This window comes from Ursus americanus, chromosome 19 (genome assembly GCF_024610735.1).
Source record: "Ursus americanus isolate L20-20 chromosome 19, mUrsAme1.1.p, whole genome shotgun sequence".
NCBI classification, from domain to species: Eukaryota; Metazoa; Chordata; class Mammalia; order Carnivora; family Ursidae; genus Ursus; species Ursus americanus.
This window is the reverse complement of record NC_142145.1, coordinates 23,606,515-23,634,453: the sequence shown is the minus strand read 5'-3', so window position 1 is coordinate 23,634,453 and position 27,939 is coordinate 23,606,515. Positions and strand designations below refer to the sequence as shown.

The 27,939-nt window shown below is 49.4% G+C and overlaps 1 protein-coding gene across 2 annotated transcripts in view; it reads right to left on the bottom strand.

The window, feature by feature from the left end:
- Positions 1 to 27,939, bottom strand: part of MYO5B (myosin VB) — a 340,915-nt gene that overhangs the window by 111,330 nt on the left and 201,646 nt on the right. For both annotated transcript variants that reach the window (XM_087869830.1, XM_087869831.1), the window contains exons 8-12: positions 23,691 to 23,798; positions 19,923 to 20,032; positions 14,192 to 14,457; positions 4,326 to 4,407; positions 3,675 to 3,815 (exon numbers count right to left, since the gene is read on the bottom strand). In XM_087869830.1, coding sequence (XP_087725956.1) covers positions 3,675 to 3,815; positions 4,326 to 4,407; positions 14,192 to 14,457; positions 19,923 to 20,032; positions 23,691 to 23,798 — 707 coding nt within the window. The remainder of the gene's footprint in view (positions 1 to 3,674; positions 3,816 to 4,325; positions 4,408 to 14,191; positions 14,458 to 19,922; positions 20,033 to 23,690; positions 23,799 to 27,939) is intronic.

Here is a 27,939-nt window from a genome sequence, read left to right as displayed (position 1 = left end):
CCCACTCCCCACACGGAGAGCATTTGCTCCTTGAAAGCATTGCTTCCAGGGGTCAAGGTATCACTTTCAGATAATTCCTGCTGATGCCAACATGTCACTCATGAGGAAACACGCACTGACCTCTCCTATCCCATCAGCCCCAACTAGTTGTCTCCTCCTCCGAGACGGACGTGGCTGGGACACAGGGAGGGCAGGGAATGCCCGGTCTGAATACGGCGTATGTGGCGCAGCACCCCAGCCCCACGGCAGCCTCAGAGAACACCGGGGATGGGAGAATTTTGTTTAAGAGCAGCCTGGAAATAAACACTTCCTATAAGCAAACACCCCGTGTCCTGCCCCCCTGGTTACTGACAGAGCAGCTGTGGCTTGTGGCATGGTCTGGGGCTGACTACAAATCCGCGACTGCAAAAAGGCTTTCCACCTGAAGGAGCCCCGGGTGCTTTAACTCGCTGCTCGGTGAGCACCCCGTGCAGCTGCAGGCCTCCCTCACAGGCTCCGGGGAGAGCCACCCTGTGTGCTGCTCCTTTAAATCCATGCCCCCCCCCCATATTTCTAATTTAACTCCCAGCTCACTGGCTCTGCCTGCCGCTGTGTGTCTTCTCCAGGAAAAGTGATTTTCCCAGTGGCTGCTTTTATAGCACGAGTCTAATCCTTCATGTGGCTTTGTGTCCTGTCACATGGGGGTCACAGAGCCCAATTCTTCACGGTGCAATCCCATTCTTTGTCATTCTGCAGCGCGTGTCTGAGCAGCAGCGGAGGAAAGGAACACGGTCGGAGGCAGCTCCGCAGCCCCACGGGACAGTCCTGAGGGATGCACGGTGCCCAGCTGTGCCCAGCTCCGGGGGACTCCCTCCCTGCTCAGGCTCCGAGCCAGTGGCGCTGCCGAAGGGTGCAGCAGGCCTCCCTACTGTGCAGCGTTGGGCTTATGCAGTATGACTTCCCTACAGGCACACACACTCTCTTAATGTGTCCGAGGCCGGGAGTCGTGACAGAAGCACCACCACCTGTTGGTTCCCTCGAGTCCTGCTCCAAACAGCTGCACTGAATCAGCCTCCAAGCCCAGAGCACTTAACTCTGGGAGGAAAAGGTTTCCAGACCAGGGTTTTGTATTCTTCCTTAATTAGGTGCTCGTCTTGCCTGCCCTGCCCCCCTCCGTGGACTCAGCCGCTGCTGGGTTTCACCGTGTCCAGCCAGCAGGAGCAACACCCTCCCCCCTCCCAACACCAGCCTGACTGGCAGGAGATCCAGGTTCTCCTCAGACCTGCCCCTCCAAGGAGCCTCAGGGATAAGGAAGCAAGGAGACCTGACAGAACGGCCCTCTTTCTGCAGCACCATCCCCTTCCCTTGATTCTGCTCAGCTGTCGCTCTGCGGCCTTTGGGCTGTGGTCCAGGCCTCTGCCAGCCGCTCTGGGCCCAGGGGGCACTGATCCCTGCCCACAGCCCTCCTGGGCCCCACTCACCCAGGCCCAGCCCCTCAGAGCACCATCCTGCCCCTTTTCATTCTTGCTGGCCAGTAGGGAGCACCCTTCCTCCCCTCCCGAGACCTGCAGACAGTAGGTACATAATACATTCAGGGTGTCTGACGGCAGGGGCAGGAATCTAAGGCAGATCCAGTCTTCAGCTGAAATCACCTGATTTTACAAAACTGACCCAGACAGAAGGCTCCACAGAGCACGAAGCAGAGATCATCCACACAGAGCTCGAGTTCCCATCAACCTCTCCAAAGTAAAACACATTCCAACAGGAAGACCCCGGCACTTTGCACGCAGTACCTGGGAACATCCAAGGCTGCCAAGTGCAGGGATTTGGGAAAGTTACCTTCCCAATTGTTGAATACGGTTTGCGGCTTGGGCCTCCAGGTGACCACTCTGCTTTTTCTGCTAAGGATCTCCCACCACCCTGGGATCCACCGGCTCCCCAGGCGCACACGACTCTGGTTCCCCCTTGCTGCCTTGCCTCCCCCACTCTGGACAGCAGTCTGAGGTCCCTGCACCTGTGCTCTTACCACCCTGACTTGACATTCCTGGGACCTGTTCTCTTGGGTAATGGCACCTCTCAGATCCTCAAACCATAAGCCAAAGCAAACCCACCCCGAGCGGTCCTTGATTGTCTGCTGAAGGCAGGATAAATCACTGGAAATCAATTAGGCGGCTGCTTGATTCCCAGAATCCGTCATCCTGAAGCATTAGGCGTTTCTCTAAGAGGTGTTGTACGCAAGGAAGGAGAGACCACGCCCGGGGCCTTCTGTTACAGTTGGCGCTTCCAGAACAGCTAAGGTAGAGAGCAGTGCAAGATAAACCACCCGCTTCTTGCGCCTCCTCAGAGCCTCACAGGGTCTTAGCCTTCACCACCGGAGAGGGGACTGAAGAGCTGGAGTCCTGGAGCCAGGGCCTGGGGAGCTAGGCTGGCTCAGCAGCCAAGAGGCCCGGGGTGGACACAAGGACATGGTGTTGCCTTTGGGGTGGGACTGAGCACGCCTAGGCACACACCTGTCACACTGAGGAATTAGCCCTGCCTGGAGCTGACTCAGGACAAAGCCCACAGCTCTGAAGAAATGCTAAAAACCTTTACGAATGAAGATACGCAAGCTGTGCATTTCAGCATATTTCACTCCATCTTCTACTGTTCTAGTAACCATTCCTTTTCATTGTCAAAACCAAAGAAACTAGGAGTACCCTCCTGGAAGGGAGACACCCCTTCCTCTAAACCATCAGGCCACACTCAATCCTTCGCAGGCAAGACATGGGAGGCCAGAAAGTAAAAGCAACTGGGTTTTTCCCTTGCAATATCAAGAATCATGTGGTTTCTACACGTTTTGAACAGAGTTTCTACTGCTAGAGGAATGTGACCCTCTTATCAGCAACCACCAAACTGGGTGAAATTCTGAAGATCATCGGATCCAACCCCTACTAATTCACAGAGCAGGAACCAAAGGCCAAAGAAGTTAGGTGATCAATAAAACCCAGATCCTCAGGGCGCCTGGGTGGCTCAGTCGCTTAGGCACCTGCCTTTGGCTCAGATTGTGGTCTCGGGGCCCTGGGATTGAGCCCTGCGTTGGGCTCCCCTGCTTAGTGGGGAGTCTGCTTTTCCCCCTCCCTCTGCCCCTAAGCCCCACTCATTCTCTCTTTCAAATATATACATCCTAAAAAAATAAAACCCAGATCCTTCTGCCCCACATTTCCAAGGCTGCCTGGTTCTCCCCATGCTGGCCGTTCAGGATATTCCTGTCCTACAAAGTAGACCCCACAAAAAGCTAGATGGAGGGAACCTATGGACCTCATCTGCCACCAAGCCATGCAGCTCTATCACTCATAAGACATCTGGTATGACAAACATGCCCTGGGCTTTTGACCTTCACTCTCTGGGGATGCCTGTCTAGATGTTGGGGTCTTTTTCTCGGCACCTAGGCCATCTGGGGCACCAAATCCACACCACCATTATATTGTGCCAGTTCATACCATCCAGTCTCTGCCAAGAGAGGTACGCACTCACCAACACAGTTACCCTCCAGCATCTAGCATGGACATGAAGGTTTCACTCGGCACACTAAATGTGGGCTAACTGCAAATGAAATGCCAGCTTTGAGACCGCAGCACACTCCCTTGCAGCACACAGCTGTCCCCAGCACCTCCCCCAACTGGAACTGAACTAATACAGTGAGTGCATCGTTTTACCTTACACTCTTCATCCAACAGGTCCAAGATGCCCAGCTTCGCTTCTATGAGGTCAATACAAGGTTGGTTATCATAAAAATCAATCAAGGTCCAAGGGATCTGCTCCTTCATATATTCTTCTTGCTCTAGTTTGAATACGTGCTAGGGTAAGAAGTGAAAGGTCAAGGTTAGTGAGCTGTGGGCACCACCTGACGTTTATCTCCCCTGAGCTCCAACCACGTGAGCTCGGATACACGCAGAGAAGGGTGTATACCCATCAGAAAAGGTTGGGGCGCTAAGTCACAGTCATGACTGCAGAAAAGGAGAGCTCAGTTAGGTGATCCCCATTCCCATGAAGAGCCCTTCTCTAGAATATTCTAGTAATCAACTGGCTTGCAATTCGGCAAATACCCCAGAAGCCCAGGATCAGGAGGCGTGGGAGTCAAAACCAAGGGGAAGATCATTTACCCTCTCAACCCAGTGCCCCATTCAAACTTCCTCCTGAGCAGCAGGGAATGCCTTCCTAAAGCTGGGGCACCACCAACACACACAGAGAAGGCTGGGGCAGACCCAGAGCCTACGGACCCTGGATGGAAGAGAACTGCCCCAGGCTGTGGCTCCCAGGGCGAGAGGTATCCCCGCCCGACCCCCAGGTCCAGGAGGCAAGTGTACCGAGTTGAACTGCTGCTGTAGCTTCTCGTTCGCATAGTTGATACAGAACTGCTCAAAGCTGTTGACCTCAAATGTCTCAAACCTGCAGAATGGAAAGAGAGGACAAAGGGGCATTTGTCTCACCGAAGGAATCACTGGGACTTCCAAGAAGGCCACTCTCATCTCCAATCTCTGCCCCCCACACCCCCCGCTCTACGTTCAACTCCGGCACTGAAGTCCCTCACAAGCCTGGGAGGGGGGGCATTCCACCCAGAGGGGGTGTTTTGTTTTGTTTTTTTTCCAATTCACACAATGGCCCCTCATGGGCTGGAGTGTCCCCCCACCCAACACAAATGAGCCACAATTTAACCAATTCTTATGATAGGTCATTTTGGTTCTTTTCCTGATGTTTAGCTGCTATCAACGATGGGGCAAATGTTGTATACACATCTCTGAATTCATGATTCAAAGGACACTATCATCCTAGCAGAATCCCCATGTCAGAATACAGTTTCTTGAGAGATAGAAGAAAATTAACTTCCAGAAAGATGGAACCAATTCATGTTACCACCCCACACCCACCCCAGCCTCCCAATGCATGTAAGTGTCTAGTTGAGGATGTTTTATTTTCTAAATTCATTTTCATGAAGTTCAAGTTTACACACAATTCAAGGACCATCAGATGTGCAGCTTAGAAACTGGCAGGAAGGGGAAGAACTGATATGGGGGAAGGTTTGCCAGACACAAGGGAGGAAGTCAGTAAGGCAATTATTACTGCAGTAATGATCTCACAAGAACAATCAGGGCGTGACTTAAGCTGGTGGTGACCGAGTAATGAAAAGGATCGGAAGACACTAGGGAGGGAAAAATGAGAGGGCTTCAAGCGACCAATGGGGCATGGAGGCGAGATTCACCCACACAACCGAACGGCCATGGTAAAGCTCGCCAAGCCAGAGCAGCCGAGCAGAATCAGGGCGTTAGCTACAAATGAGAGGGGCCATCTTGTACACTGGGCAGTGTCATCGGGCCGAGGCAGCGGAGGTGCAGAAGGAGCCTTTTTCTCACTCGCACCACTGGAAGGATGAGCACCTACTGAGCACTCGGCCCCACAAGTTTCAAGAGTTCTCTCACTTGTTCGGTGCCCACGACAAGTCCATTCTACAAGTGGAAAAAACTAAGGCGCGGGAGATGAAATTCTCTTCCAAATCAGTATGCAGAAGAGTCAGTATGTGATCCCAGAGAGTGATTTCTGAGGCCACAGTCTTAATTTAAAAGAGTTTCATTAAGAAAAGGAGGAAAAGACTGGGGCGCCTGGGTGGCACAGCAGTTAAGTGTCTGCCTTTGGCTCAGGGCGTGATCCTGGCGTTATGGGATCAAGCCCCACATCAGGCTCCTCTGCTATGAGCCTGCTTCTTCCTCTCCCACTCCCCGTGCTTGTGTTCCCTCTCTCGCTGGCTGTCTCTATCTCTGTCGAATAAATAAAATCTTTAAAAAAAAAAGAAAAGAAAAGAAAAGAAAAGGAGGAAAAGATCAGGGAAGGGCAGTGGACAAGGATACTTCCCAGGAAAGGAGTGGGAGTATCAATGAGGGACCAGGGGTCGGGGGCACACAGGCTTCAGCCTCCCCATAACCTTACAATTTTACCCCCTCATTCTTCAGTATACACAACTAAATTTTCTCAATCTTATGTAAAGTTATTCCTGTCTTCCCCAATAGACTGTGCTCCCTAATTACCACTCCCAAACAAGAGATGTCAGAGCTGCGGGCTGGTGGCATTGGAGAGGCACCACCCAATAGAGGATAAATGCATCAGGGAGCCAACGGGGCCATGTCAGTGCCCAGAAAACAACAGGCTTCTCCCCACTCTCGTGCCCACCTCCCCTGCCAAGGTATAAGACATGGAGAAGTGAAGAGTCATTTTGAGATCAAAGGAGTCAACTGTTTGGACACAACCATATTAAAAAGCAGCCTTTGGTCATGCCCACATAGGAGAAATAATTGTAGGTTAATAAAAGAAGATCAAAGATGGACGTCCAGGCAGGAAGGAGCTGCATCTGGGCCATGCAGGACGGGGGCACTGTGCCTGTCGGTTGTCCTGCTGCACTGCAGCCCCTTCAGTCCAGGTGACGCCCCTAGACATGGAGTTCTGTCACTTAGAACCTCATTTCCTCCTCCACCGCACCCCAAGACAGGTTGCTGACCACCGGCAAAGCCCCAGAGGAAATCTAATAAAACCTACAGGAAAGACAAAAGAGCCAGCCTAGCAATTGGCCAGATAACAGCAATCAGGTGTACGTGCAGGGCTTGGACCGAGCTCTACAGATAAAAGATTTAAGTATCTCCCACTTGTCATTTTTTAAAGGTTTATGTTGGTAGCACTCCACCAAGAACATTCTCATTAATTTGAGATGGCCTAAAATTAGCTCATAATTTCCCTATTTCGAAGATAGGATCTGGTAACAATTCCTCTGCCATCTAGTGTAATTACTGTAATGCCTGAAGGGCCAGAGATGAATGAGGGGTCTGGGTAGCTTGGAAAACGTCTAAGATAACTGACCTCAGAAAGCCACAGGCAGAGAGATAGGGCAACGTCTCTACAATAGGATTATATCTGTAGTAATTCTTCCCATCAACAGAATGATTTTTTTTTAAATAAACACAATGGATCAATTTATAGTTCACAACATTAAACTGTCACAAAGAAATTTATATACTAGAGGGAATTGGATTTCTCCTGTACAATCAATGTTGAGAATATTTAGACCAGAATCCTTGGGTGGGAGGAAAGTCAAAACGCAGAATAATACTTGATGCTGAGACCCAAAGTCTGTACTCATGTTGGTACAACCATCACCCCTACCTTCACGATGCCCCTAGCCCTGAAATGTAGAAGAGGATGGAATTTCCTTCTGGGTCTGCTCCAGTATCAGGGTGTGGTAAAGGCCACAAATGTCTCTAAACATAAGGTAGCATCTGTCGGAAAGTGGAGTAGCAATAAAAGGAGGTCAGACAGGCCCTCTGAGTTAATTATTAACCTCCACAAACCTCTTGCTCCGTAAAGGAAGCCATGCAATGCTTTGAAGGCTGGAAAAACAGTTCTTGCCCTAGAGCATGGCTCAAAGGAACCCAACTTCTCAGTTCAGTCTCTTCTACCAAAGGTCAAATGACAAAATACAGGTTGTAGGTTGTATAATAAGGGGAGGCTGCCAGGGAATGTGTATTAAAAGTTGGACAAATCCCGTCAAGGTCTCTTTCCTCCCCCCGAGGCCCATGAAACTTCACAAGGGCATCCTGTGGTCTGTTCACGAGGCCAGCCCCCCGATCTCTTTACTAAATCATCTTGGGATGCTGGCTGTACCCCAGCATGGCAGGACTTGCACTCCGCTCCTGGGCTTCTCTGAGCCTAGATGAGCCCACACAGGATTTGACCTTCAGGGAGGGCACAGTACTAGGCACTGCTCACATCCCAAGGCCAAAATGATTATTCTACTGGAGAACCTAAGTCCATTTACTTTGCAGTGTGCTCCAATTCCCTGCTCCTCTTCATGCCAGGAACCCTGGTGTAGGACAGAGAAACGCCCGCCATGTGGAAATCCTCTCCCAGCCCACCAGTCAACTGTCTCAACTGCAAGGGTGGCAAAAGAATGATCAGGAAGACCAGAGGAACCCAGTATATGCAAACTCCCAAGGAACAGAGGTTTGATGTATTACAGGACTTCAGTGGTGGGTGAGCTCATAGGGGTGATGGCACAGAGAGAACAGCGACTTCATCTGAGCCTTGAGTATGTATGGGTGTCTGGCTCCAGCCACAAGCCCAAGAGCTAAGTCAGAGAAATTCTGGAAGGTTGAGATGGACTTTAGAGCAACTGGAGTTACAAGGCTCTCCTGGGAGTCTCAAAGATTCCAGGGCAAACCCCAATGGCTTCAGCGATCTGCTAGATCTGACAATACTAGGGCCAGCCATGCATGCTCACCCTGAAGACGACCTGTCCAGGGATCTGGGCTGCCCACGTCCGGTCCACTGTTTATAGGCTGGAAGGAAAACACCACTGACCTTTCCCCCTCCATTCACCACGAAACCTTTTCATACTGGTCAGAGAGGAGCTAGGTAATCTTCTCTGAATAACTAAATTGGAATTGTAAAATTAAGTCCATTTTGAAGACTGAGACCAAGAAAACAAATAGCCTTTAAAATGAAGGCAAACAGTGGGCCTAAGAAGTCTACTCAAAATAGATCATTAAAGGTAACTTATGTATAGTAGGAAGTATTTGCAGATCATATTTCTAATAAGGAGTTAATATCCAGAATATACAAAGAGCTCTTACAACTCAACAAAGAGCAAATAACGCAAAAAAAAAAAAAAAAACGGGCAAAGGACTTGAACATTTTTCCAAAGACAACATATGAATGGCCAAGATGCGTGTGAAAAATGAGCAACATCACTAATCATTACAGAAATGTAAATTAAAACTGCAAGGAGAGATTACTTCATACCTATTAGGATAGCTACGACCAAAACAAAAGAGCAAGTGTTGTCAAGGATGTGAAGAAACGGAAACACTTGTGCACTATTGATAGGAAAGCAAGGTGGTGCCGTCACTATGGAAAAGAATCTCCAGGGTCCTCAAAAAATTAAAAACAGAACTGCCATATGATCCAACAATCCCACTGCTGGGTGTACGCTGAAAAGAATTAAAAGGAGGTATTTGCACACCCTTGTTCATTGTAGCATTGTTCACAATAGCCCAGAGGTAAAAGAAACCCAAACATCCATCAGCTGATGGGTAAGAGTGGGTAAACAAAACGTGGTGTATACACGCACTGGAGCATTATTCAGCTTTAAAAAAGGAAATTCTGCCACAGGCTGCAACATGGATGAGTCTTGAGGACATTATACTAAGTAACAAGCCAGTCACAAAAAGACAAATGTACAATTCCACTTACATAGACACCTAAGGTAGTCCTAAGTCACAGAAACGGTGTGGAATGGTGGTTGCCAGGGGCTGGTGGGAGGGAGAAATGGGAGCTCTTCAATGGGTATAAAGTTTCAGTTTTACAACACGAAGAGCTCTGGAATTCTGTTTTGCAACAATGTGGATATACTTACCACCACCGAACTGTGCAGGTAAAAATGGTTAAGATGGGGGATGTGCCTGGGTGGCTCAGTTAAGCATCTATCTTCCGCTCAGGTCATAATCTCAGGGTCTTGGAATCGAGTGCTGCTTCTAGCTCCCTGCTCAGTGAGGTGTCTGCTTCTCCTTCTCCCTCTGCCCCTCCCCCTGCTCATTCCTGCATGTGTTTTCGCTCTCTCAAATAAAAAAAAAAAAAGAAGATTTTAGTTATTTAATGGTTAAGGTGGTAAATTTTATATTAGGTGCTTTTCCAGCTACAGTTTAAAAAATTATTTTAAAAAATATTGTTAAAAAGCACTGAGTAGAGTTGGATGCTAGTATTAAAGTCAGGAAATACCACAAGAAACAGAAAATAATGTGAGAGCTGAGGATAGAAAATCCCAGCAAACCTCGCTTCCTGCCTCCTGGGGCTGCCCCCCCCCCCGCAATGTTCCTCCGTATTAGGCATGAATCTCCACCCTGCCTTCCTCCACAAGCCTCCTAGGCCAATTGCCCTCATCAGGAGCGGGCCAGCCCCAGCCAAAGCCCCTGCCACTTTGGCCTGTTGAAGGCTCAAGTCAAAGACAAATGCCTTTTCCCCAAATTGAAGCTATTCTTCTTCAGGAGCAGAGAGGAATGAAGGATTGCAATCAGAATTCCTCAAGCCTGCAGAGGCAAGCGCTGGTTAATGTAACATGAACAGGAAAGCCTGGCCAAAAGTTGCCTGGCTCTGTCCTGTTAATTTCCATCCCCTGCCTGGTAAGAAACAGCCGCAGGCAGCGTCACGGATCCTTACTGAAGGGAAAGAGCTGGTCTCAGGTTGGCGAAACAGCTCCGTGGGTGTTGCTTGCTTTGCACTTTCTGGAGCTGAGGCAGGAGAGCAAGTTGTAGGGAAACCATCCTTCTTGTCAGGACACTGAGTGTCAGGAAACGGTCAGGAGAACCTGGGGGCCTGGCCTCTGAGCAGCGGCTCCCCGCAGTTGTGCCATTTGTCTCGGGGCTCACAGCCTTTTCTACTGTCCGAACCACCAGTTAGAACATCATGCTGAGGAGAAGTACCTATGGGTGATGCTGGTTCACGCACTGTTTTCTTATCTACAAAGAAAGGAGTATTCACTCTGGCTGCTGATTCTGTAGTAACATTTTAAACATTTATAGAAAATTCTGGAGTGGCTCCCCCACCCCACAGAACTCTTCTCAGTTGTTTCTAGAAGGAGCTCGACTGGTGAGCCAATAACTCCCTGAATAGGGGCTACAGTTCATCGGGGGACAGTTATCCCACTAGTTACTAATTAGTGTCTACTTGTTGGGGAGGGGGTGGCAATCCCACTCTCATTTGCTAGCTTTGCACATCTGTAACCTGATTAAGAGGGAGATAATTCCTTATTCCTTTCTTCTTAATGAATGGGGTTTAATGTATTCAGAAGCACATCCCCACCATCCTTCCCAGCTTCCACATGTCACTCTTTTTGCTCACAGATGACAAGAAAGAAGATAGACGAAGACTTTAGGTCATCCCAAGGGCATCTTCTATGTGTACCACATCTCCCTGTCTTAGGGCTGAGACACAATGAGACCATGGAGAGGTGGCCTCTCCCTCTTTCTCTCTCCAGTGTTCAGTGGTCAGGGACTTGGGTAGACAACTCAAAAAATAAAATAATGCTTCAGTTTTCCGAGGCCATAGAGACGAATTGCTCCTTAGAATCCTTTCCCACAGTCACATTATGAATAAAGTGTAAAGACAGGAATCAGTTTGGAATTGGGGGGGGTGGGTTGGAGAAGACAACAAGTAGAAGAGTGTTAGATGTGACACTTGTCCCAGATAAAGGAGGGATGGCCACATTATTAAAAAAAAAAAAAAAGATTCAGTGGCTTTCTGGAAGGTGTCTGAAGTCCAAGGGAAAGGAGATAGACACCAGGATTACAAAGGGGAGAGGACAGTAAAGAGCTCAGCCCAACTTCCACCCAACGTTGTCATCTTCCAGATAGAGAAACAATGTCACTAACCGGACGGAACAGAAACAGTACCTCCAGGTTCAAGTGAGCTGCCTGCCTATGGTGAAGTGTTTGGTTTTAACCTCCTAAGAGTTCATGACGTACCCTCTGGCCAGAAGAGAGAGCCTAGGCCAGTGCGAATTTATACAGTAATTTCTCGGCAGACTCGAACTGCTGAGGAGCATGCTTATGGACATTCAGGGAAAGTCTCTAAGTGCTTTCTTGGCAACAGATGGCCCAGAGAGAGAGCCAGCTCATTAACTCTGAGCCCACCCCATATCTAACCCGCCATCTTGAACTCTGCCTAGAGGGCATGAACGTGGCACTACCCTGAGCCTATGGAGGAATATGGCCCTGGATCTCTGCAGAAAAGAGTGCATCACTTTGCAAACAGGACCACTTTGTGACACAGTTCGAAAAAGGAAATGAGCGCCTGAGAAAGAACAAGGATTTTAAAGAGAAAATAAAACAACGTAGCATGTCTGAAGGAAGCACAAAGGGTAGGAAACTTCTCAAGGACACCAGCCCGTGGCCCTACGGCGGGACCTTGCTCTCACTGGACAGCTGTCGGATGTTCCCAGAGGAAGCCGCAGCCACTCCAAGAGGAGGGGGCACGCGCAGGTCAGGAGACCGAGTTCTTAGGATTCCCACCTCACCATGGGCCAATCTACTCAAACCACAGACAAGCCTTCTCTGAAATCAATTTCTCCCCTCGGGGCAATCACAGGACTGGTGGGAGAACAGACTCAACGATGAAAAGTAAACAGCAAACAGAAGCACAAAATGCCAGCTTGCGCGAGCCCAGCGGGCATCTCCAGACCCAGCAGCATGACACGCCAGCAAGGAGCAAAGCTGTTCACGGGGGATGCCCGGGGCGCCGCTAAGACAGCAGGGAACCATAACAGACGTGAGTGTAGGGAGCACTGAAGTCACGATGTTTTTACATGTCCGTCACAGTTACAGGAGCCTACCTGGTCATCTTCAAAGATCAAAATCGCAGTAAATTAGATTCTTGCGTAAGTACAGTTAGGGAATCGGGTCAAAGGCTGCAGCGGAGTTTCTCTGGGTCTTACTTCAGATGTGAACACTAAAGGTCAGGTGTTTTGGGGACCCAATTTCCTGACAGTACTCATGACGGAATAACAGAACTGCCGACAGTGAGGAGGTAGGTTCCCGGGGTACGGCCTGTTCTATGCTCTCCGCAGAGAATCAGGAGGGGCTGAGCACAAAGCAGGCACTCGGCGGCCAGAAGGAGAAATGGCCCATACCCGGTGCTTGGATTAAACCCCGAAGCACCCTGAAGACGCATCCTCCTGCTTCCCGCGCTGCTGGTTCACCAGCTAGGACGTTTCCTTTCCACGCCTTGCTTTTCCCACCATCGTGACAGTGCCCCTGTTCCCAAAGGTGCCGCCCCCGCCTCCCATATTTTAGTCCCTGCCTTTAAAAGACCCAGTTCAAACCCCACCTTCCACGTAAAGCTTTCCCTGGCGGTACCTACGAGCATGCCCTCTCCTGCCTCGACGCTCATCCCACACTGAGGGTCCAAACCCTCAAATGGACTCTGCCAGAATTTCTTCTGTTGACTCTGTTGTGTTATGTAGCTCATGTGTGTGCCTCCGTTCGTCAGCGGGAGGCCTTTGTGACGCCAGCAATCAAGTTTCCTTCTTCCACATCCTCCACACCCTGCAACATGGTTTGATTTGAAACCTGGCGGTGAGCAAGAGCAGCGGAATGTAACTAGGACTGCCTACCTTTGCTGGGGGAGGTGGCCACTTCCAGGAGGTTCTCTTTGCTCTAGTCTCAACGTAAGGCAAGTGCCAGCCCATCAACCCGCTAAGCAGTTGTTCCCACTAGAGCAGCCCTGGTCTTACAACTCTGCACTTCCATGGGTCTCAATTTCTATTTTAAGACAGAAGCCATCACCTTCTGTGATATGAAGACCCAGGAGGATTCAATCTATTATTAGCTTAAAGAGGGCAAGACATTGATCGTAAAAGAGGTGCAAAGGAGTTTGCAAAGGAGGACATGTAATTTCAAAGAACTCTACAAGGATCTGGGAAGAACCTCAGAGAGACTATGGCTCAATGCTTCACTTTAAGCTATGGAGACAGAAGACCAGAAGGGGGCTGTGATCTATGGAGCCTCACCCAGCGAGCTGGGGCCAGCCTTGAGTTAAAACGCCTGTCGCCTGAAGCCTAGTCAGGTAGATTTTCCACTGAGCCACGTTGCCTCTCCCTGCAAAAGACGCTGTAACAAATAACAGTCCTTGCCATTAGGCTAGAATTCTGAAAGGAAAAGAAGCCTCTCACACAAGTCTTACAGCACTGGGCAAAATCATGGTATTACAATAACCATCTTGATGCGGAATACAGTGAATGAGGTCAGATGGTAGGTTTCAGTATAACAGCTGAGACACAAAGCCTGAAATTATGTTCAGAGCAGCTTCTGGTCCAACGTTGGGCATGACCCTTCCCTCTCTGGGCCCATTTCCCAGTTGTGAAGAACGGTGTGTATAGGGCTTATCCATGGAGGAGCTACTGGGGTTTTGATGGGGGCCATTCTTCTTTGGAACTTTCCTCTGTACTGTCGGACACCAGCATCCCTGACCTCGGGCCACTAGGTGCCAGCAGAGACCCCAGTCATTGTGACAACCAAAAAATGCTCCCTGGTTGAGAACCGGGGAGCTGGGGGAGCTCTCCAAGACCTCCTGCCAACCCTGAAATGCCAGCAGGAGGACACAACCATCAGGCGGAGTGAAAGGAGGCTGGGCGCAGGCCTACCCGTAGATGTCCAGGACGCCAATGAAGGAGTGTTGCTTGAGAGGTGTGTGCAGGGCCTTGTTGATGTGCTCCACAATCCAGCCGAACAGTTGGGCATAGATGTGCTTGGCTAGGGCATTGCGTGCATTGATCACCTGCTGCAGGGACATAGGCTTGACATAGGTCTCGGAGGTGGTGACCAGCTTGCGATGGCAGAGCCAGTGCTCCATCTGACTGTGCTCCACCCCCAGCAGTCGGCAGAAGTTGTTTAGGTGTTCATCCTGGGGCTGGAAGAGACACGGGATGGTTTCAGGAGGGGAGAGGAGGCAAGCCCACCATGTGCCCTCTCCCCCAGGGGCAGAATGAGCCCAGCCAGCACCGCAGACCCATGTTATCCCTAGCCGCAGCACTGGCGGCTCGTGTACTCTCACACCAAGTGGAGGAACAAGCTGGGCGCCAAGAGTGTTCCTCCAACTGACCATTACACCAAATGACCAGGGCTTTGAAAACCAAAATCTTTCTCAACTTCTCCTCTGCCCTCCTCCACTGCCAGCTGGCTGCCAAGTCAGAGGCTGGAGAGAATCCCTTGAGTGAAGGGAGCAGAATGAGAATTGATAACTTAGGGATGGATAAATCCATTAGGAATAAGGAGCCAGAAGGCAGCAGGAATCGTACAAAGCAGCAGATGCAGAATCACGGTAAATGTACAGTTTCCATCTGTGGAGTCCCACACACAGGGCTGAGCACGGAAAGAAGTCCTCACGTTCCAGCATTACCCTTGACCCGCAGCACCCAGTCTAACAGCTGCACGTTCTGAAATGAGTGGAGTTGAACCAACTGGACATCTTCCCCACACGGACACTGCACTGTGCCAAGCCGACTGTCCTGCACGGTAGCCGCAGTGATAGTAACCTGGTGTTCTACCCTTAAAGCCCTTGCTGCCTGGGGAAAGAAGCCAACCAACGTGGAAAGCTAGGATAAACAGCAAGAACGGAGAACAACTTTGACCCAAGAAGAGCCATCTGGAACACTGCAACTGGTACCACCTACCCTTTTAGAGCTGGAGGGAAAACGAAGAATTCCTCCCGAAAACCCTTCTCTATAGCGATAAGCGGCACCCTCCCACCCAGCGTACCCAGCTGCCTCCGATCTCGACCCTCGTTTACCCGAAGTACCCAGCATATCACCTGGTGTTCCTGACCCTGAGAAGCACATCACCCACAGGTCTTGTCTTAATTTCACCCACATGTGTAAGTCAGATACTCCTTGCTCTTCACTCAGGGCACCCAACAAAAAAACCCTGTTCTCCGATCCCTCATCTAATCCCCCCTCCCCCCGGAAGCTGATAACCCAGCCACGAGCCTGCTGGATTGCTTATTAACTCTCAGGCAGAAAAGGAACCCTTCAGAACATGATGTGCCACCTTCAATAATGGCCCTAAATTGCCTTTGCTTGTGGGACTCATTTTCTGATGAGGCTGCCTTGTAGGATTTAAATGAGTTTAAGCGTTCAATGAAAATTAACGCAGATAACTGTACCATTTCCCCCTTCACACCATTTCCCCAGGCCATTTTTTTTTCTTCTACAGATATTTAAAATCCATCTACCCAAAGCAAACACAATTACAAAATAATAGAATGTCAGAGTAGGAAAGAACCTCCCAGTAAGGCCAGTGTTCTTCCAAAATGTGGTCTGTGAAGCAACAGTTACAAAGCACATGACTGGGCTTTACCAAACGACAGGGGCTGAGGGACAGAACCAGGTTGAACACCGCTGGGCTGTTAGACCCTGAAAGCACCAAGAGACATATTTTATGCAGCATTTCCTGCACTTCATTGACTAAAGAACTTTTTTTTTTTTTTTTTTTTAAGATTTTGAGAGAGAGAGAGAGAGCGCGCACGCAAGCAAGCATGAGCAAGAGGAAGGGGCAGAGGGAGAGGGAAAAACAGACTCCCTATTGAGCAGGGAGCAGGACTCGGGGATCAATGCCAGGACCCTGAGACTGTGACCTGAGCCGAAGGCAGCCGCTTAACGGACTGAGCCACCTAGGTGCCCCAGAACCCTTACCTTCTTAAGAAATTGCCTAGGGCTAAAGTTTCCAGGAAAATTCCTTGGGAATCATCATTCTAACCCAATCCCTTATTTCTCAAACAAAGAGAATGAGGGGGAGGGAGGCACCCCTGACTGTGGCCCAGAGCTCCTGATCCAGCCAGAGAAGACAGGCCCCCATCTTTTCACGCAGCACGCGGGGCCGCCTCAGCTACTTCTCCTGACTGAGAGACTTCTCTCTGCAGCAGCCCACACCTGCCCACCTCCTCCCCACAAGAGAAAGCCATATGCAGTGCTGTTAAATGCCTGGGGACTGCTAGGCAGGCAACAGGTTCAGAGGTGGCAAAAGTCCAACTACTTAATCTGACCTACTTCTAAGAAATTCTTAATTGCTAGGCATAGCATTGCAGCTGGATTCCCTGACCTGTAGACGGCCTGCTAGCAGCCAACATGACTGCTCCAGGCCTGCCTCCTGGAGCTTTGCCCTCCCCGGCACCTCCCTGGCAAACACGGTGGAGACAGAACCACAAGTTCTGGAAGTGTCTGACAATCACCTCAGGACAGGTTCCCAGCTGCTGCAGTGGGATGTGGCTTGCCCCTCTATTACCCCCTTCTGACTGTTGATTAAAGGTGCTGAGACTGATTTAACATCGTGCAATTACATTTAAGCTTAATTAAATGATGCTAAATCCATTAAAAATCGCATCATAGGTAGATTAGGTTTTGCGGGCCCATATTGCCAGATTCAAGAAACAAATTGCCTCTGGTGTCCAAGTAATTGCACGCTGTTGCCTCTCCAAGGTAACTCTGGCAGTCATGGAACACAGTTTCACGCTTTAATTAAAAATCAAAACTACCGAGCAGAAGGCATACTGCGTATGGACAGACAGGCTTTCCAGCAGGAGGCCCACCCTCTGTACCGGAGGAATAAACCAAAACCCATTTGAGAGAGACTTTCACTAGCAGGCACGTAGTGAAGCACCTCCTGCATGTACGCTGTGTGCCCAGCACTGGGCACGGCACCTGCCGGGGGGCATCAGCATGGCGAGAGCAGCCCCAGCCCCAGGCTGGCAGTGGTACGGGGGAAACGGCACTGGCTGTGGCCCGACGTGGCCATTAACTGTCATCATGGTCTCTCTGGGCCTGTTTTTCCAACCCTGTGAAGTAACAGGGATGAGGGTAAGGTCCACTCTGGCTCCAACAAGAAAGAGAAGAGTCAAGAATGCACTCATGTGAGCCCTGGGCTAAGGTAGGTAATACCACCCCACATTCCACAGATGAGGCGGCAGACAGGAAGGTTAACCATCAGGAAGTGGCACAACCAGGATTTAACCCTGGCAGTCCTGACTCCAAGCTCTCACTCACGACGAGTTCTCTGCAGTCTCCAATCAGAGAACATAAGACTGGCCTAGACCAAGTTCCTGTGCTCAAAACCCTGACTTCCTGGGGCACCTGGGTGGCTCAGTCGGTTAAGCGTCTGCCTTTGGCTCAGGTCATGATCCCAGGGTCCTGGGATCAAGCCCCGTGTCGGGCTCCCTGCTCAGCAGGGAGCCTGCTTCTCCCTCTCCCTCTGCATCTCCCCCTGCTCGTGCTTTCTGTCAAATAAACAAAATAAAGAGGAAGGGAAGGGAAGCCTGACCAACTGTTATCTCTGAGAAATAGGGTCTGCTGCCCCATTTGGTGTCCACACCTCTACCTCTCAGCTTCCTCCCTCTTCTCCCTAAACCACCACCTGTGCCCTCTGTCCACTCTTCTCCAAGTATATGCCTTGTTATTCTCACACTCGTATAGTCTTAACAGAAACACTTGGTGGGTACCAATGTGTGTCAGGGCTGGAAGAGAGAGCACACAGACATGGCCCTAGAGTTTAGTGGGGGAAACCAGCATTGATCAAATATCCACTCGTCAGGCACCTACCAAGGGCTGGGCACTGTCCTGGGTTCTGGGGATACAATAATTCACCAACAGTAGCTGCCTTCGTAGATTGTGAAGTTTCATGAGCGGGGAGAGACATGCAGCAAACCTCCCCGCGCAAAACAAACTTAAAACCATGCTCAGCACCACGGAGAAAAGTACAGATGCTGTAAGACTCCGTGATGGGGGAGGAGGGGCTGGGGGGTGGGTGTTGGGTGAGTTGGAAACCAAGGGAATATGTGTCACCTTTCCTGTACCTCACCGACCCAAACCAGGAGTTTCTCAAAGCAAACATTCCTACTCTCCCCTGTTGCTGACACTAGGATGCATATGGCGGCCCTAAGGGACCAAGGGGCATTTACTGGGGTACGTGTGGGGGTTGGGCACAGATCCTTTATGCCTTTCTCACAAGGCGAAAGCCATGGGGGCAATGCTTCCCTGGCCTGAAGGCCTCAGAACTGGGGGCGGGGGGCTGTGGTCTGCACTGGAGGCCCACTCCCCGTCCTGCCAGGGTCCAGGACCTCCTCGCACAGCATGGGCTCTCTCATAACACCATTACTGACAACCTCACTGCCCATCCAACACACACCCCCTCACATCATCCATGGTCCCCCAACACTGCTCAGCTCCGCATTCCCTCCTTTCGCGCTAGGCCCAGGCACGTGAGCCCCAAAGCTCTCCTGACGTGGCAGATTCCATGCTGAGGATGTGGCAGCCTTGATGGGCCCAGGGGATCTCCCACCCCCAAGACCATTTCTCTTTCAGGGAAAATATATGGGGCAAGGGCTTGCCCGATGCCAACTACCGTTCAGGTCCTTCCTCTAAAGGTAGGACCAGTTTCAATTTCTGATAAGCCCAAACTCCAGGCAAACAGCAGGAGATTAATAAATAGTTGTTCAATTGAAAAAGCATCAGTTGTGAGTGGCATGGACAAAGGCCCACATTCATATTCTATAGTATTGCCTTCTGTCTTTTCCCAGAGTGTGGGTTTCTAAATTCTAAGTCGTTGGGAACAAGAATCATCCTTGTACCTCCCTAGGACTTAGCCACTAAGGGGCACACAAAAGGTATATAATCAACAATTGCAGATTCACTTATTCAAGGTGAGAAAACCAGGTCGGACCTAGCCTGACACGAATAGCAGAGAGCACACCCCAGCTGCTGTCTACAGAACTACACGTCTCCACCATCTCCCACATCTACCCACTTAGACATTTCTTACCTAGCACATATCTGGTGCTACACTGGGCACTGGGAAAATAACAGTCACTATGAGCATTTACGGAGTAATTCACAAGTTGCAATACTTTCACATAGATGTCCCAATATTCTGCATCATACTGTCAAAATCTTGCCAAGCAGGGTCATCTTTTGTCTACCCAATTACACTGTAAGCTCCTCGGAGACAGTCACCAAATACGTTGTCCAACACTCCTTCATCTCCTTGTTGCGTGGACCTCAGTTGGGAGCTCAGAAAGTACTCATGGATTGATAACACTTCGTAGAATTCCATGGACCACAAGGTACTTGGAAAAGCAATTCATAAGAAAAAGAATTTATTTAATAGCCACTAAATTCTCTGCCCTTGGTGATAGAAATTTGATGGCAGCTGATTTGAAAAGGATGTGTTCTTTTAAAAAATTATCAGCAAGAGAACAGAAACCATTACTGTTAAGAATAAATAACCTACGAGTGTCCTCTGAGTGTAAAGACACATTTCAGTTGTATAAAACCCTAAGAGCAGAGTAAATTGTGTATGTTTTATCTTGGGTGCTGGTGTGTGACTTACTGATACACTACAGGAATCACCATCACGCTCAGCCTGAATCTCCACGTTTCCGAGGTGCAGGATAGAAGCAATTATCTTAAAAATGTTTATCTGATGGGACTCTCTCACTCCTGGAAAGAAAAAAAAAAAAAAAGAATGAATGAATGACACTCAGCATCCATGGTAGGATAGAAAGGACATTTTATCCTTCTTTAAAGGACTTTAAACAAAAGTTTGATTTTTTCTTTTCTGGGCCAATGACTCCTCAAATGAACCAGGCTCCTCACCAAGTAATTACCACTCATAGTAACAGCTCAGAGGGCAAAGGGGCTCCCCTGGACTGAAAGCGAAATAGCCTCACTCTGATTGCCCTGATCAAACCAGATGGGTTATGCTACCATTTTAACTTCTCCAAGAGCAAAGGAGAGACAGCAATCATGCAGACTCATTTTAAACTTCATTTCAACCAAATACTTTATGGATGTTTTTATGAGTTTAATAAGAATGGTCATTTATCTGCAGCCATTTCTCTCTGAACATAATAACCAGCAAACATCTGTGTCCCACATGCGAAGTGCCAACAGGGGAGGAAGAGGAGGAACTTCTGGGAGCACTGTTGGAGGAGCTGGACGGCCAGCTGGCTCCTGGCCACTGCCCTCACAGTTACGGACACACCTAACCTGGAACTGCTGTGGGAGCAAATACCCACTGCCACGTTGACTTGAGCAAGTAAGTCATCAAAGACACAGATCATCTCTTAAAATTTATATTTAGCTTTAAGGCATTATCATTTCTTTTTGAATTACAAAAGATCACTCAGTTTAAGAAATAATACAGTGGCCTCCCATATTTCTCTCCAGCTGCAGTTATTTTAAAGGCAATTTATACAGGCTAAAAAATTAAAACAAAACTCTGTGACACCTATATAACTGGGAGGTAAAGATGGAATATACTGGGATTAAAAACTATCCAAGAAGTGGACAATCCAAGCATGAACTAGACAACGTAACTCTAGACTTCACTAATGAGGACTGGTACGGTGTAAGCTTCATAGGGGCTGGGATTTACTTTTTAAATTTTTTAAAATAAAGTTTTAAAATACACAAAGAAATAGCAATATAATGAATGCCTGTTCTTGCCTTGGCAGATAGGTGTTCAGAAACACGAATAAGGGAACTGAATTGAGGACGGTTATATAGACTGCACGTGTTCACAAGTGTCTACAGAAACGCATGAGCCATTTTATTTAATCTAATAAAAAAAAAAAACAGCTGGAGGCCAAAAAAATTTAGTGTAACGGAATAAGACTGAAAAAACGAAGATAGGTTAAAGCCAGAGGCCAATACCCCCAGACAAGACAGGGGGCTCGATGGTGGTACACCCACATGGGGAGTAAAGCACTAGGCTTTCAATCAGAGCCCAGAGCGTCCTGCTCTCAAATAGGTCCTACTAGTCAGGAAGTGGGTTTTGGACCATCCCAGGAGGGACGGATCATTTCTCTCTCTTCTTCACTTATTCTTGGGAACGAGTGCTGTGTCCATTTCCAAAGCCTTCACTGCACTGTCATGGCAGGAATTTTAGTAGAAGATACTGAACGCCTACGGAATCCTAGTAATAGTTAGCGTTACTGCACTATACTGACCAGAAAGCCCCTTCCTTATACACTATCCTAAAGAGCAGCACCTCAGTATGACAAGCAAAAAGCCAAAAATCAAACAGTAAAACCAAAGCAGTAAAGCAGGGGTTGGCAACCTACGGCCCATAGCCTGTAGCGTGTTTTTATAAATAAAGTTTTATTAGAAGAGTCATGCCCACTCATTTACGTTCTGTCTGTGGCTATTTTCACACAACAGCGGCACAGCGGAGTAGCTGCTTCAAAAACAGCATGGCTCAAAGAGCCCCAAATATTTATAACCTTGTCCTTTAAGAAAAAGTGTGAGTAAAAAAGGAAATGTGTTTATCGAAAATAGAGAAGAAAGGCTCATTTCAATAGATTCTCCAGTGCCATTTGCTTTGTGCATGAAAGCACCCGGCCTCCTTGGAGCCTTGGAGGGAACCACCTTCTCCTTGGATCAGCACCCGCCCACTGCTCACAGCAGCCACCAGGAGCCTCCTCCAGTCGAAGTGGGCAGACTGCTCCCCTGCTCAGCAAGTCCACCTCCAAACCTGCTCCCCAATTGAAGAATAAAACGATTATGGGATGTTGGAGAAGTCCGGGTGCCAGTTATCAATTTCTTATCTCTCAGTTTCAAATCTTCCCCACTTTGGGATACTGGAGCGAGACCCAGTGAACACTTCCCCTTTGCCCCCTGGTGGAATGGCCAGCGTGGTCAAAGAGCAGTTGTGACCGAGCCACGCAACAGCAACAAGAGGACGTGGGTGTCCGTAGTTCTGATTCATCTCGGCAGCACAGCAACACCCCAGATGAGCCACTGCGGTGCGCTCAGGCCATGCTCTCCTCATTAGCAGCTGCTTCGGAGACCTTCTGGTCCCACCACATGCTGGGGCAACTGCAGGCTGCCTTGCAGACCAGCAATGGCCCATGCCCTCTGGCAGGATTCTTCACTGGCGGGCTTCCTGATCTTGGGTAACCACACGCTCCTGAGTGGCTGAAATCTCAGCCAGTCAACAGTTCCTTTATCAGCTGCTCTCCTTGCTCTTTTGCCCCTGCTACTTCTGCACCCCTAAAGTCCTCTTATTCCCTTTTTGTAATCATCAACTACTGCTCTGGTTAACTGATATTTTTCATTGGAATAACCAGTGTGGCTTTTAGGTCATTGTTTCATGGGAACAAAACACAAAGTACATCTGCCCACCGGTTATCCAGAGAAGTGAAGAGCACTCGGATTTCAGCCCAGGAAGCCCTGCTTCTACCATACAGAGATTGGGGCGGGTCCTGCTTGGCCATGTTTTATTTGGACATTGGGTAAGACTGCCCAGATTCCCACCAAAGAACCAAGAAATGCAGGTCTGAAGTAGTCACATGACTTAGCAGCCAGGTGTCTACTCCTGTCAGAGAACAGGCTGGGGAAAAACACAAGGGCCATCCTGCACCACTGTGTGAGTTTGAGGCTGACTTCCCAAGCTTCGCTTTTTTCTGGCTGCAGGTTCCAGGAATTAAGTCATTCAATCTCCCAGTTAAGAAAGGCCGGCCTTCCACTCTACCACTTAGGCTCCCCTTCCTCAAAGATGGCAGGGGAGAGGAGTTTCCTCTCACTCTGTTGCCCTTTATGCCCAGAAGGACACAAGATCTTAGCCAAAAGGCCGAGTAGGGATGTGCTCAGAAACACAGAGAGATCTTGAAGAATCCCACTGTTATGCTCTCTGTGGAAAAGTGGTAATGGAAAGGACACTGTATATGTGAGAAGGCTCCCACACCGTCATAGTTTGCTTTTGACTTGGATCCCAGGACTGCGGTACATGGGTTGGTTTGGTCCTAAAGACATGCTCTTCCTGCTAGAATGCTTGGCCTAAACCCAGACCACAGCGCAAGATGTGGCCCTTTTTTGTTTTGCTCCACTGGCTTCGATGGCCTGAGGAAGTAGAAGGGGCCACTTTCCAGTGCCTAAGAGCAAAACTCTCAAACCCTTATTTTTAAGACAGATCAACAAAGTTACAAGTCTTAAACTCTGGAGTCTGAAGGTTGGGATGGGGTAAGAGGAGACATTCACCAAGGGCAACAGGGCTTCTCATGGGCTTACAAAGGCTGGCAAAGTGGGACAGTGTCGTGCTTTTCTACTCTCCCTGAGGTCAATCATGCAGGCCTTTTCCCACTCAGAAGCTGCTTACCCAGAAGTGTGAAGGCTTGTCGCGTCTTCTCAAAGTCCTCAGCATCATCTATGCCCTCGATGCCTGTGTCTCCCCCCTGTGAGGTATAGAAGAAGTCCTCTGCACACGCTGCGGGAGGCGAGGAGGAAAGGCATCAGGCATCGGAGAGAAGCTTCATCCCGGTTTACCCACAGATCATGACCCATGAGGATTTCTATTCATCCCAGACCAAAACTGTATTCCCAGCTGGGTACGCAACCCTTACAAAGTATCATTTTCACTGACAATGGCAAACGGAGAGAAAACTGGCTAAGAAGACGTAGACCATTACACTACGCTGACACAATGCACTGCTGTGTTTGTATAAAACCAGTATGTGAGAAACATTAACATAAGTCACAGGTGGTTCCGTTTACAGGATTCACCACAGACTTGCTTTTAAAAAGGATGTGAGGGGCACCTGGGGGGCACAGTCGTTAAGCATCTGACTCTTGGTTTCAGCTCAGGTCACGAACTCAGGGTCATGAGATCAAGCCCTGTGTTGGGCTCTGCGCTCAGTGCAGAGTCTGCTTAAGATTCTCTCCCCCTCTCCTCTCTGCTCCTCTTGCTTCTACACACTCTATCTCTAAGATAAATAAATCTTAAAAAAAAAAAAAAAAAGGATCTGATATACAGTGAGAGGTATACCCACCCGAGAACCAGAGACTTCCATAGCTGTCAACAAGCTTAGTGTGACAACCTCATCTGACAAAGGAGAGGCGCTGATGTGCCCAAGGTGACATGGTTTCTTGTTCATTCGTTTTACCAAGTTGGGGCACCCCTGAGTTCCTCGGGCACGCGAACAGATGCAAGTTGAGACCCTCATGTGTTTGCTCTCACCTCCAGCATTAATTCCTCTCAGGCCTCTGATAATAGCCCGGGGGACAACTGGGGAGGAGGGGCCCTGGTTCTGCCTTAGAATTCAGAGCCAACCTTAGCAGAGGACAACAAGGCCCCAAGACCTGGTCAGTACCCACGAGACAGGCTTGGAGGTCGGCACTTAAGGCAACAAGTGCACCTGATCCAAATTCCCCCCGAAAATCACATTTTCCACAAAATACAGCGCCTTCAGGTAATACAGCCCTGCCCAGTGTTGGGACTTTCTAAATGTATCATGTTTGACTTTGACAAGATGCCAAAGCTGGCCACTGGCCGCCGTTCCTCTTCTGTAAAGACCAGTCACATGATTTCCCCTTGCGCACTCGCGGTAGAACGCGCATCAGGTCAACATGCTTACACGCAGTTGCATCGCAATGTCCGCTCTTCCTTCAACACCTTGGTCTGCCGATCTGATGCCTTATGAAGCTCTTGAGTCTCCCTCCTTGCTCCATGCCGACCACAGCTGCCTACACCTGATCTTCGGCGTACATCTGCTGTCTGGGGACCGTGGCCACAGACGAACCCAGTCTCCCTGCTCCCGTCCCTTCAAATCCACTTTCACGCTGCTGGGAGCTCTGATCACACTACACCCCTATGTAAAGCCTTTTAGAGAGTCCCTCCCGCCCCAGTGCCCTTAAGACAGAGGTCAAACACCCTCAAAGAACCTCCTGGACCTTTTGTGAAACAGCCACAGCCTCCTCTTGCCTGTCTAGACTCCGGGCTGGTCTGTCCCTCTACCTCTCTTGTCCCCGATCCACCCATTTCCTTACCGTCATTCCTCAGCTCTACCTACCCACCCCTCAATCTAGGCCCACACTGGCCCCGCCTACCTCCCCTTTCTGGTCTCTTCCATTTCCCTCTGTGCACCCTCTGTGCCAAGCCACACTCCAGTAAGTGCACACTGCCAGGCCCAGCTAGGAAGTGGCCCAAATCAGACGCAAACCCTGCCTCACACAACCTGAGCCAGACCATCAGGCAGCACTACCCACAGGCATGGAGAGCACGGTATCAGCCATAGCTTATGAGGGAAGGCTTCCTGGAGGAGTAATCCAAACCCTGATGACTAGAGGCACTTGAGCGGGGAGAGGAAGGACTTCAGCCCCAGGCTCGCAGACAGCCACAGCAAAGGCAAATGGTTATGAAGGAAGTCACAGCAGGTCTCTGTGGAAGATGGAAGAGCTGAATAGCTCTTTTATATTGAACCCCCTGCGAGCTCTGGCACAAAAGACTTTCAAAGGCTTAAGGAAAGCATCATTTTTCCTTTTCACTCACCTTTCAAAGTACTTCCTTTGATGATTTTTGCAGGGCCCCCGTGAAGATGACTGAATATATTTATTCCTATTCTTCAGATAGGCAAACTGAGTAACTAGGCTTTGAAGGGATTACCCAGGCTCCCCATTACTTGACCACCCCATTGCAGAGATGGTTGGTTATGATATAGGGTTTTGCCACAAATACAACCTAACCCATTATCAAGTTATCAGCTGACACAACAGAAAAATACACAAGGCACCAGCCCTCTCCATTGGAGGAAAGGAGGCATTTTCAGCGTCTACCAAGACCCTTCACTGTCCGCAGCCAGGGCCCCCCTGGTTGATAGTCTTAGTCAGACTCACCACCCGCCTTCCCCGCTGCTAGTTTCCAAACTCGGGCCCCGCAGGGGGACTTCCTCCGGCTGGGGCCCATCACCGCAGGGCCCAACCGGGTCAGTTAGAGCTTCACTCTACCGAACGATCTGAATTCAATCCAGATTATCATCTCCTTTCATGTGTGCAATCACCTCTGTCACCATCACACTCTAGACCCTCGTAAGAGACATCCCAACAGGAGACCGTCCTCTGCCATCGGCTTAGCTGCCCTGGATCCTGGTTCTCCTTTCCAGCCCGTGAAGCCAGCACTCACCACCCCATCCCAGACCAACAGCTCTCATCCTCCAGTCTGGCTCTTTTTTTCGCGTTTCCAAGGAGAAATATGCCATAAAATCCCCTAGTAACTGGCTCACCAGATAGACACCATACATGGAGTGCCCAGATCGGACTATGTACAGCCCACAGAGGCGGCATGAGCCCAGTGCTGAGAGCCGGGGACCATCAGGGGGCCCGGCTGCGGGTGGGCACTTCACCTGGGAGGCTATGCTCTAACTGGGCAAAGCAAGAGAGGCTGTTCAGAAGACCATCAACACATTAATGGAAGTGAAAAAATACAGAATTTACTCCTTCTTACCTAACGACCGTAAGAAAATAAAAGCCCATTACACCTCTTTTTACCATTATTTAGTCACACTTTGACCAATGATTCGTGGGAGTATTGTTGCTGGGTTTTATGTTTGTTTGTTTGAAATCTCATCCTGGAGTCATTTGAATTCAACAGACCACCATCAACAGGCCAGAGGGCAGTACGGATGGCCGGAAGTACAGAAGTACGGATGGAGCGTTCCTCCACTCTCAAGGGCACAAAGCCGTTGCTGGGCCAAAGGGTCCTGCAGAGACTTCTGCACACTTGAGGATTGTGTTCTAGGTGAAGAAAAGGGAGAAGGAGGCAAGGCAGTCTATCCACTAGGAACCACTGGCTAGTCCTCCGTTTACTTCATGTTTCCAACCACACAACCAGGGTTACCGTGGAACTAGAAGGCTTCAGAGCTCACAGCCAAGCACCCACGTGGCCAAACACAGCCTCACCCCAAGAGCAAGAGCTCATCAACCCCTCTTCACTTTCTAAGATGTTCTTGAAGGGACAATGCAAGAAATTGATCAAATTGGGTAGTTTCCAACTACTCCAGCTGGGGGCCCAAGGAGTCTGGCACCTTGCTGCAATGTGGAAGAAGGAAAGGCTACTTTTTTTTTTTTTTTTTAAAGTTCAAAGCACTAGCGTAAGTGCAAAAAAAAAAAAAAAAAAAAAAAGAGGATATCCCCCCCCACCCCCTTGCAACATCCTTAAAGTTACGTTTGGGATAAAATAGTCCAAATACAAAGGATCTTGCCAGTACTTGTTCATTTTTCTATACAAATGACCTTAGAAAAAATTTCCATCCCCTACAGGCTGGCTCTGAAAAGTCTAGCTGGGCCCATGTCCCCGGCTCTGGGAAGCAGAGAGGAGGATGGCCAAGGCCCTTAGTGTGGCCTGTATTCCTGGTCCCTTGTGGCCATAAACCACCATCAGAGCCCAAGGTGCCAGCTCAGGGAGGGACGCATCAAACAAGGCTTGTACCCGTCACTCCCAAGGAGTTTTCAGCTTCACTGGGGGAGATGCAGACTTGCCAACACTGAATAGAGTACAGCAGGAAACCAGAATATGCCCTCCCGGGCTTTCCTCCTCTGGTTCTCAATTTACGTCCCCTGGGAACCTTTTGACC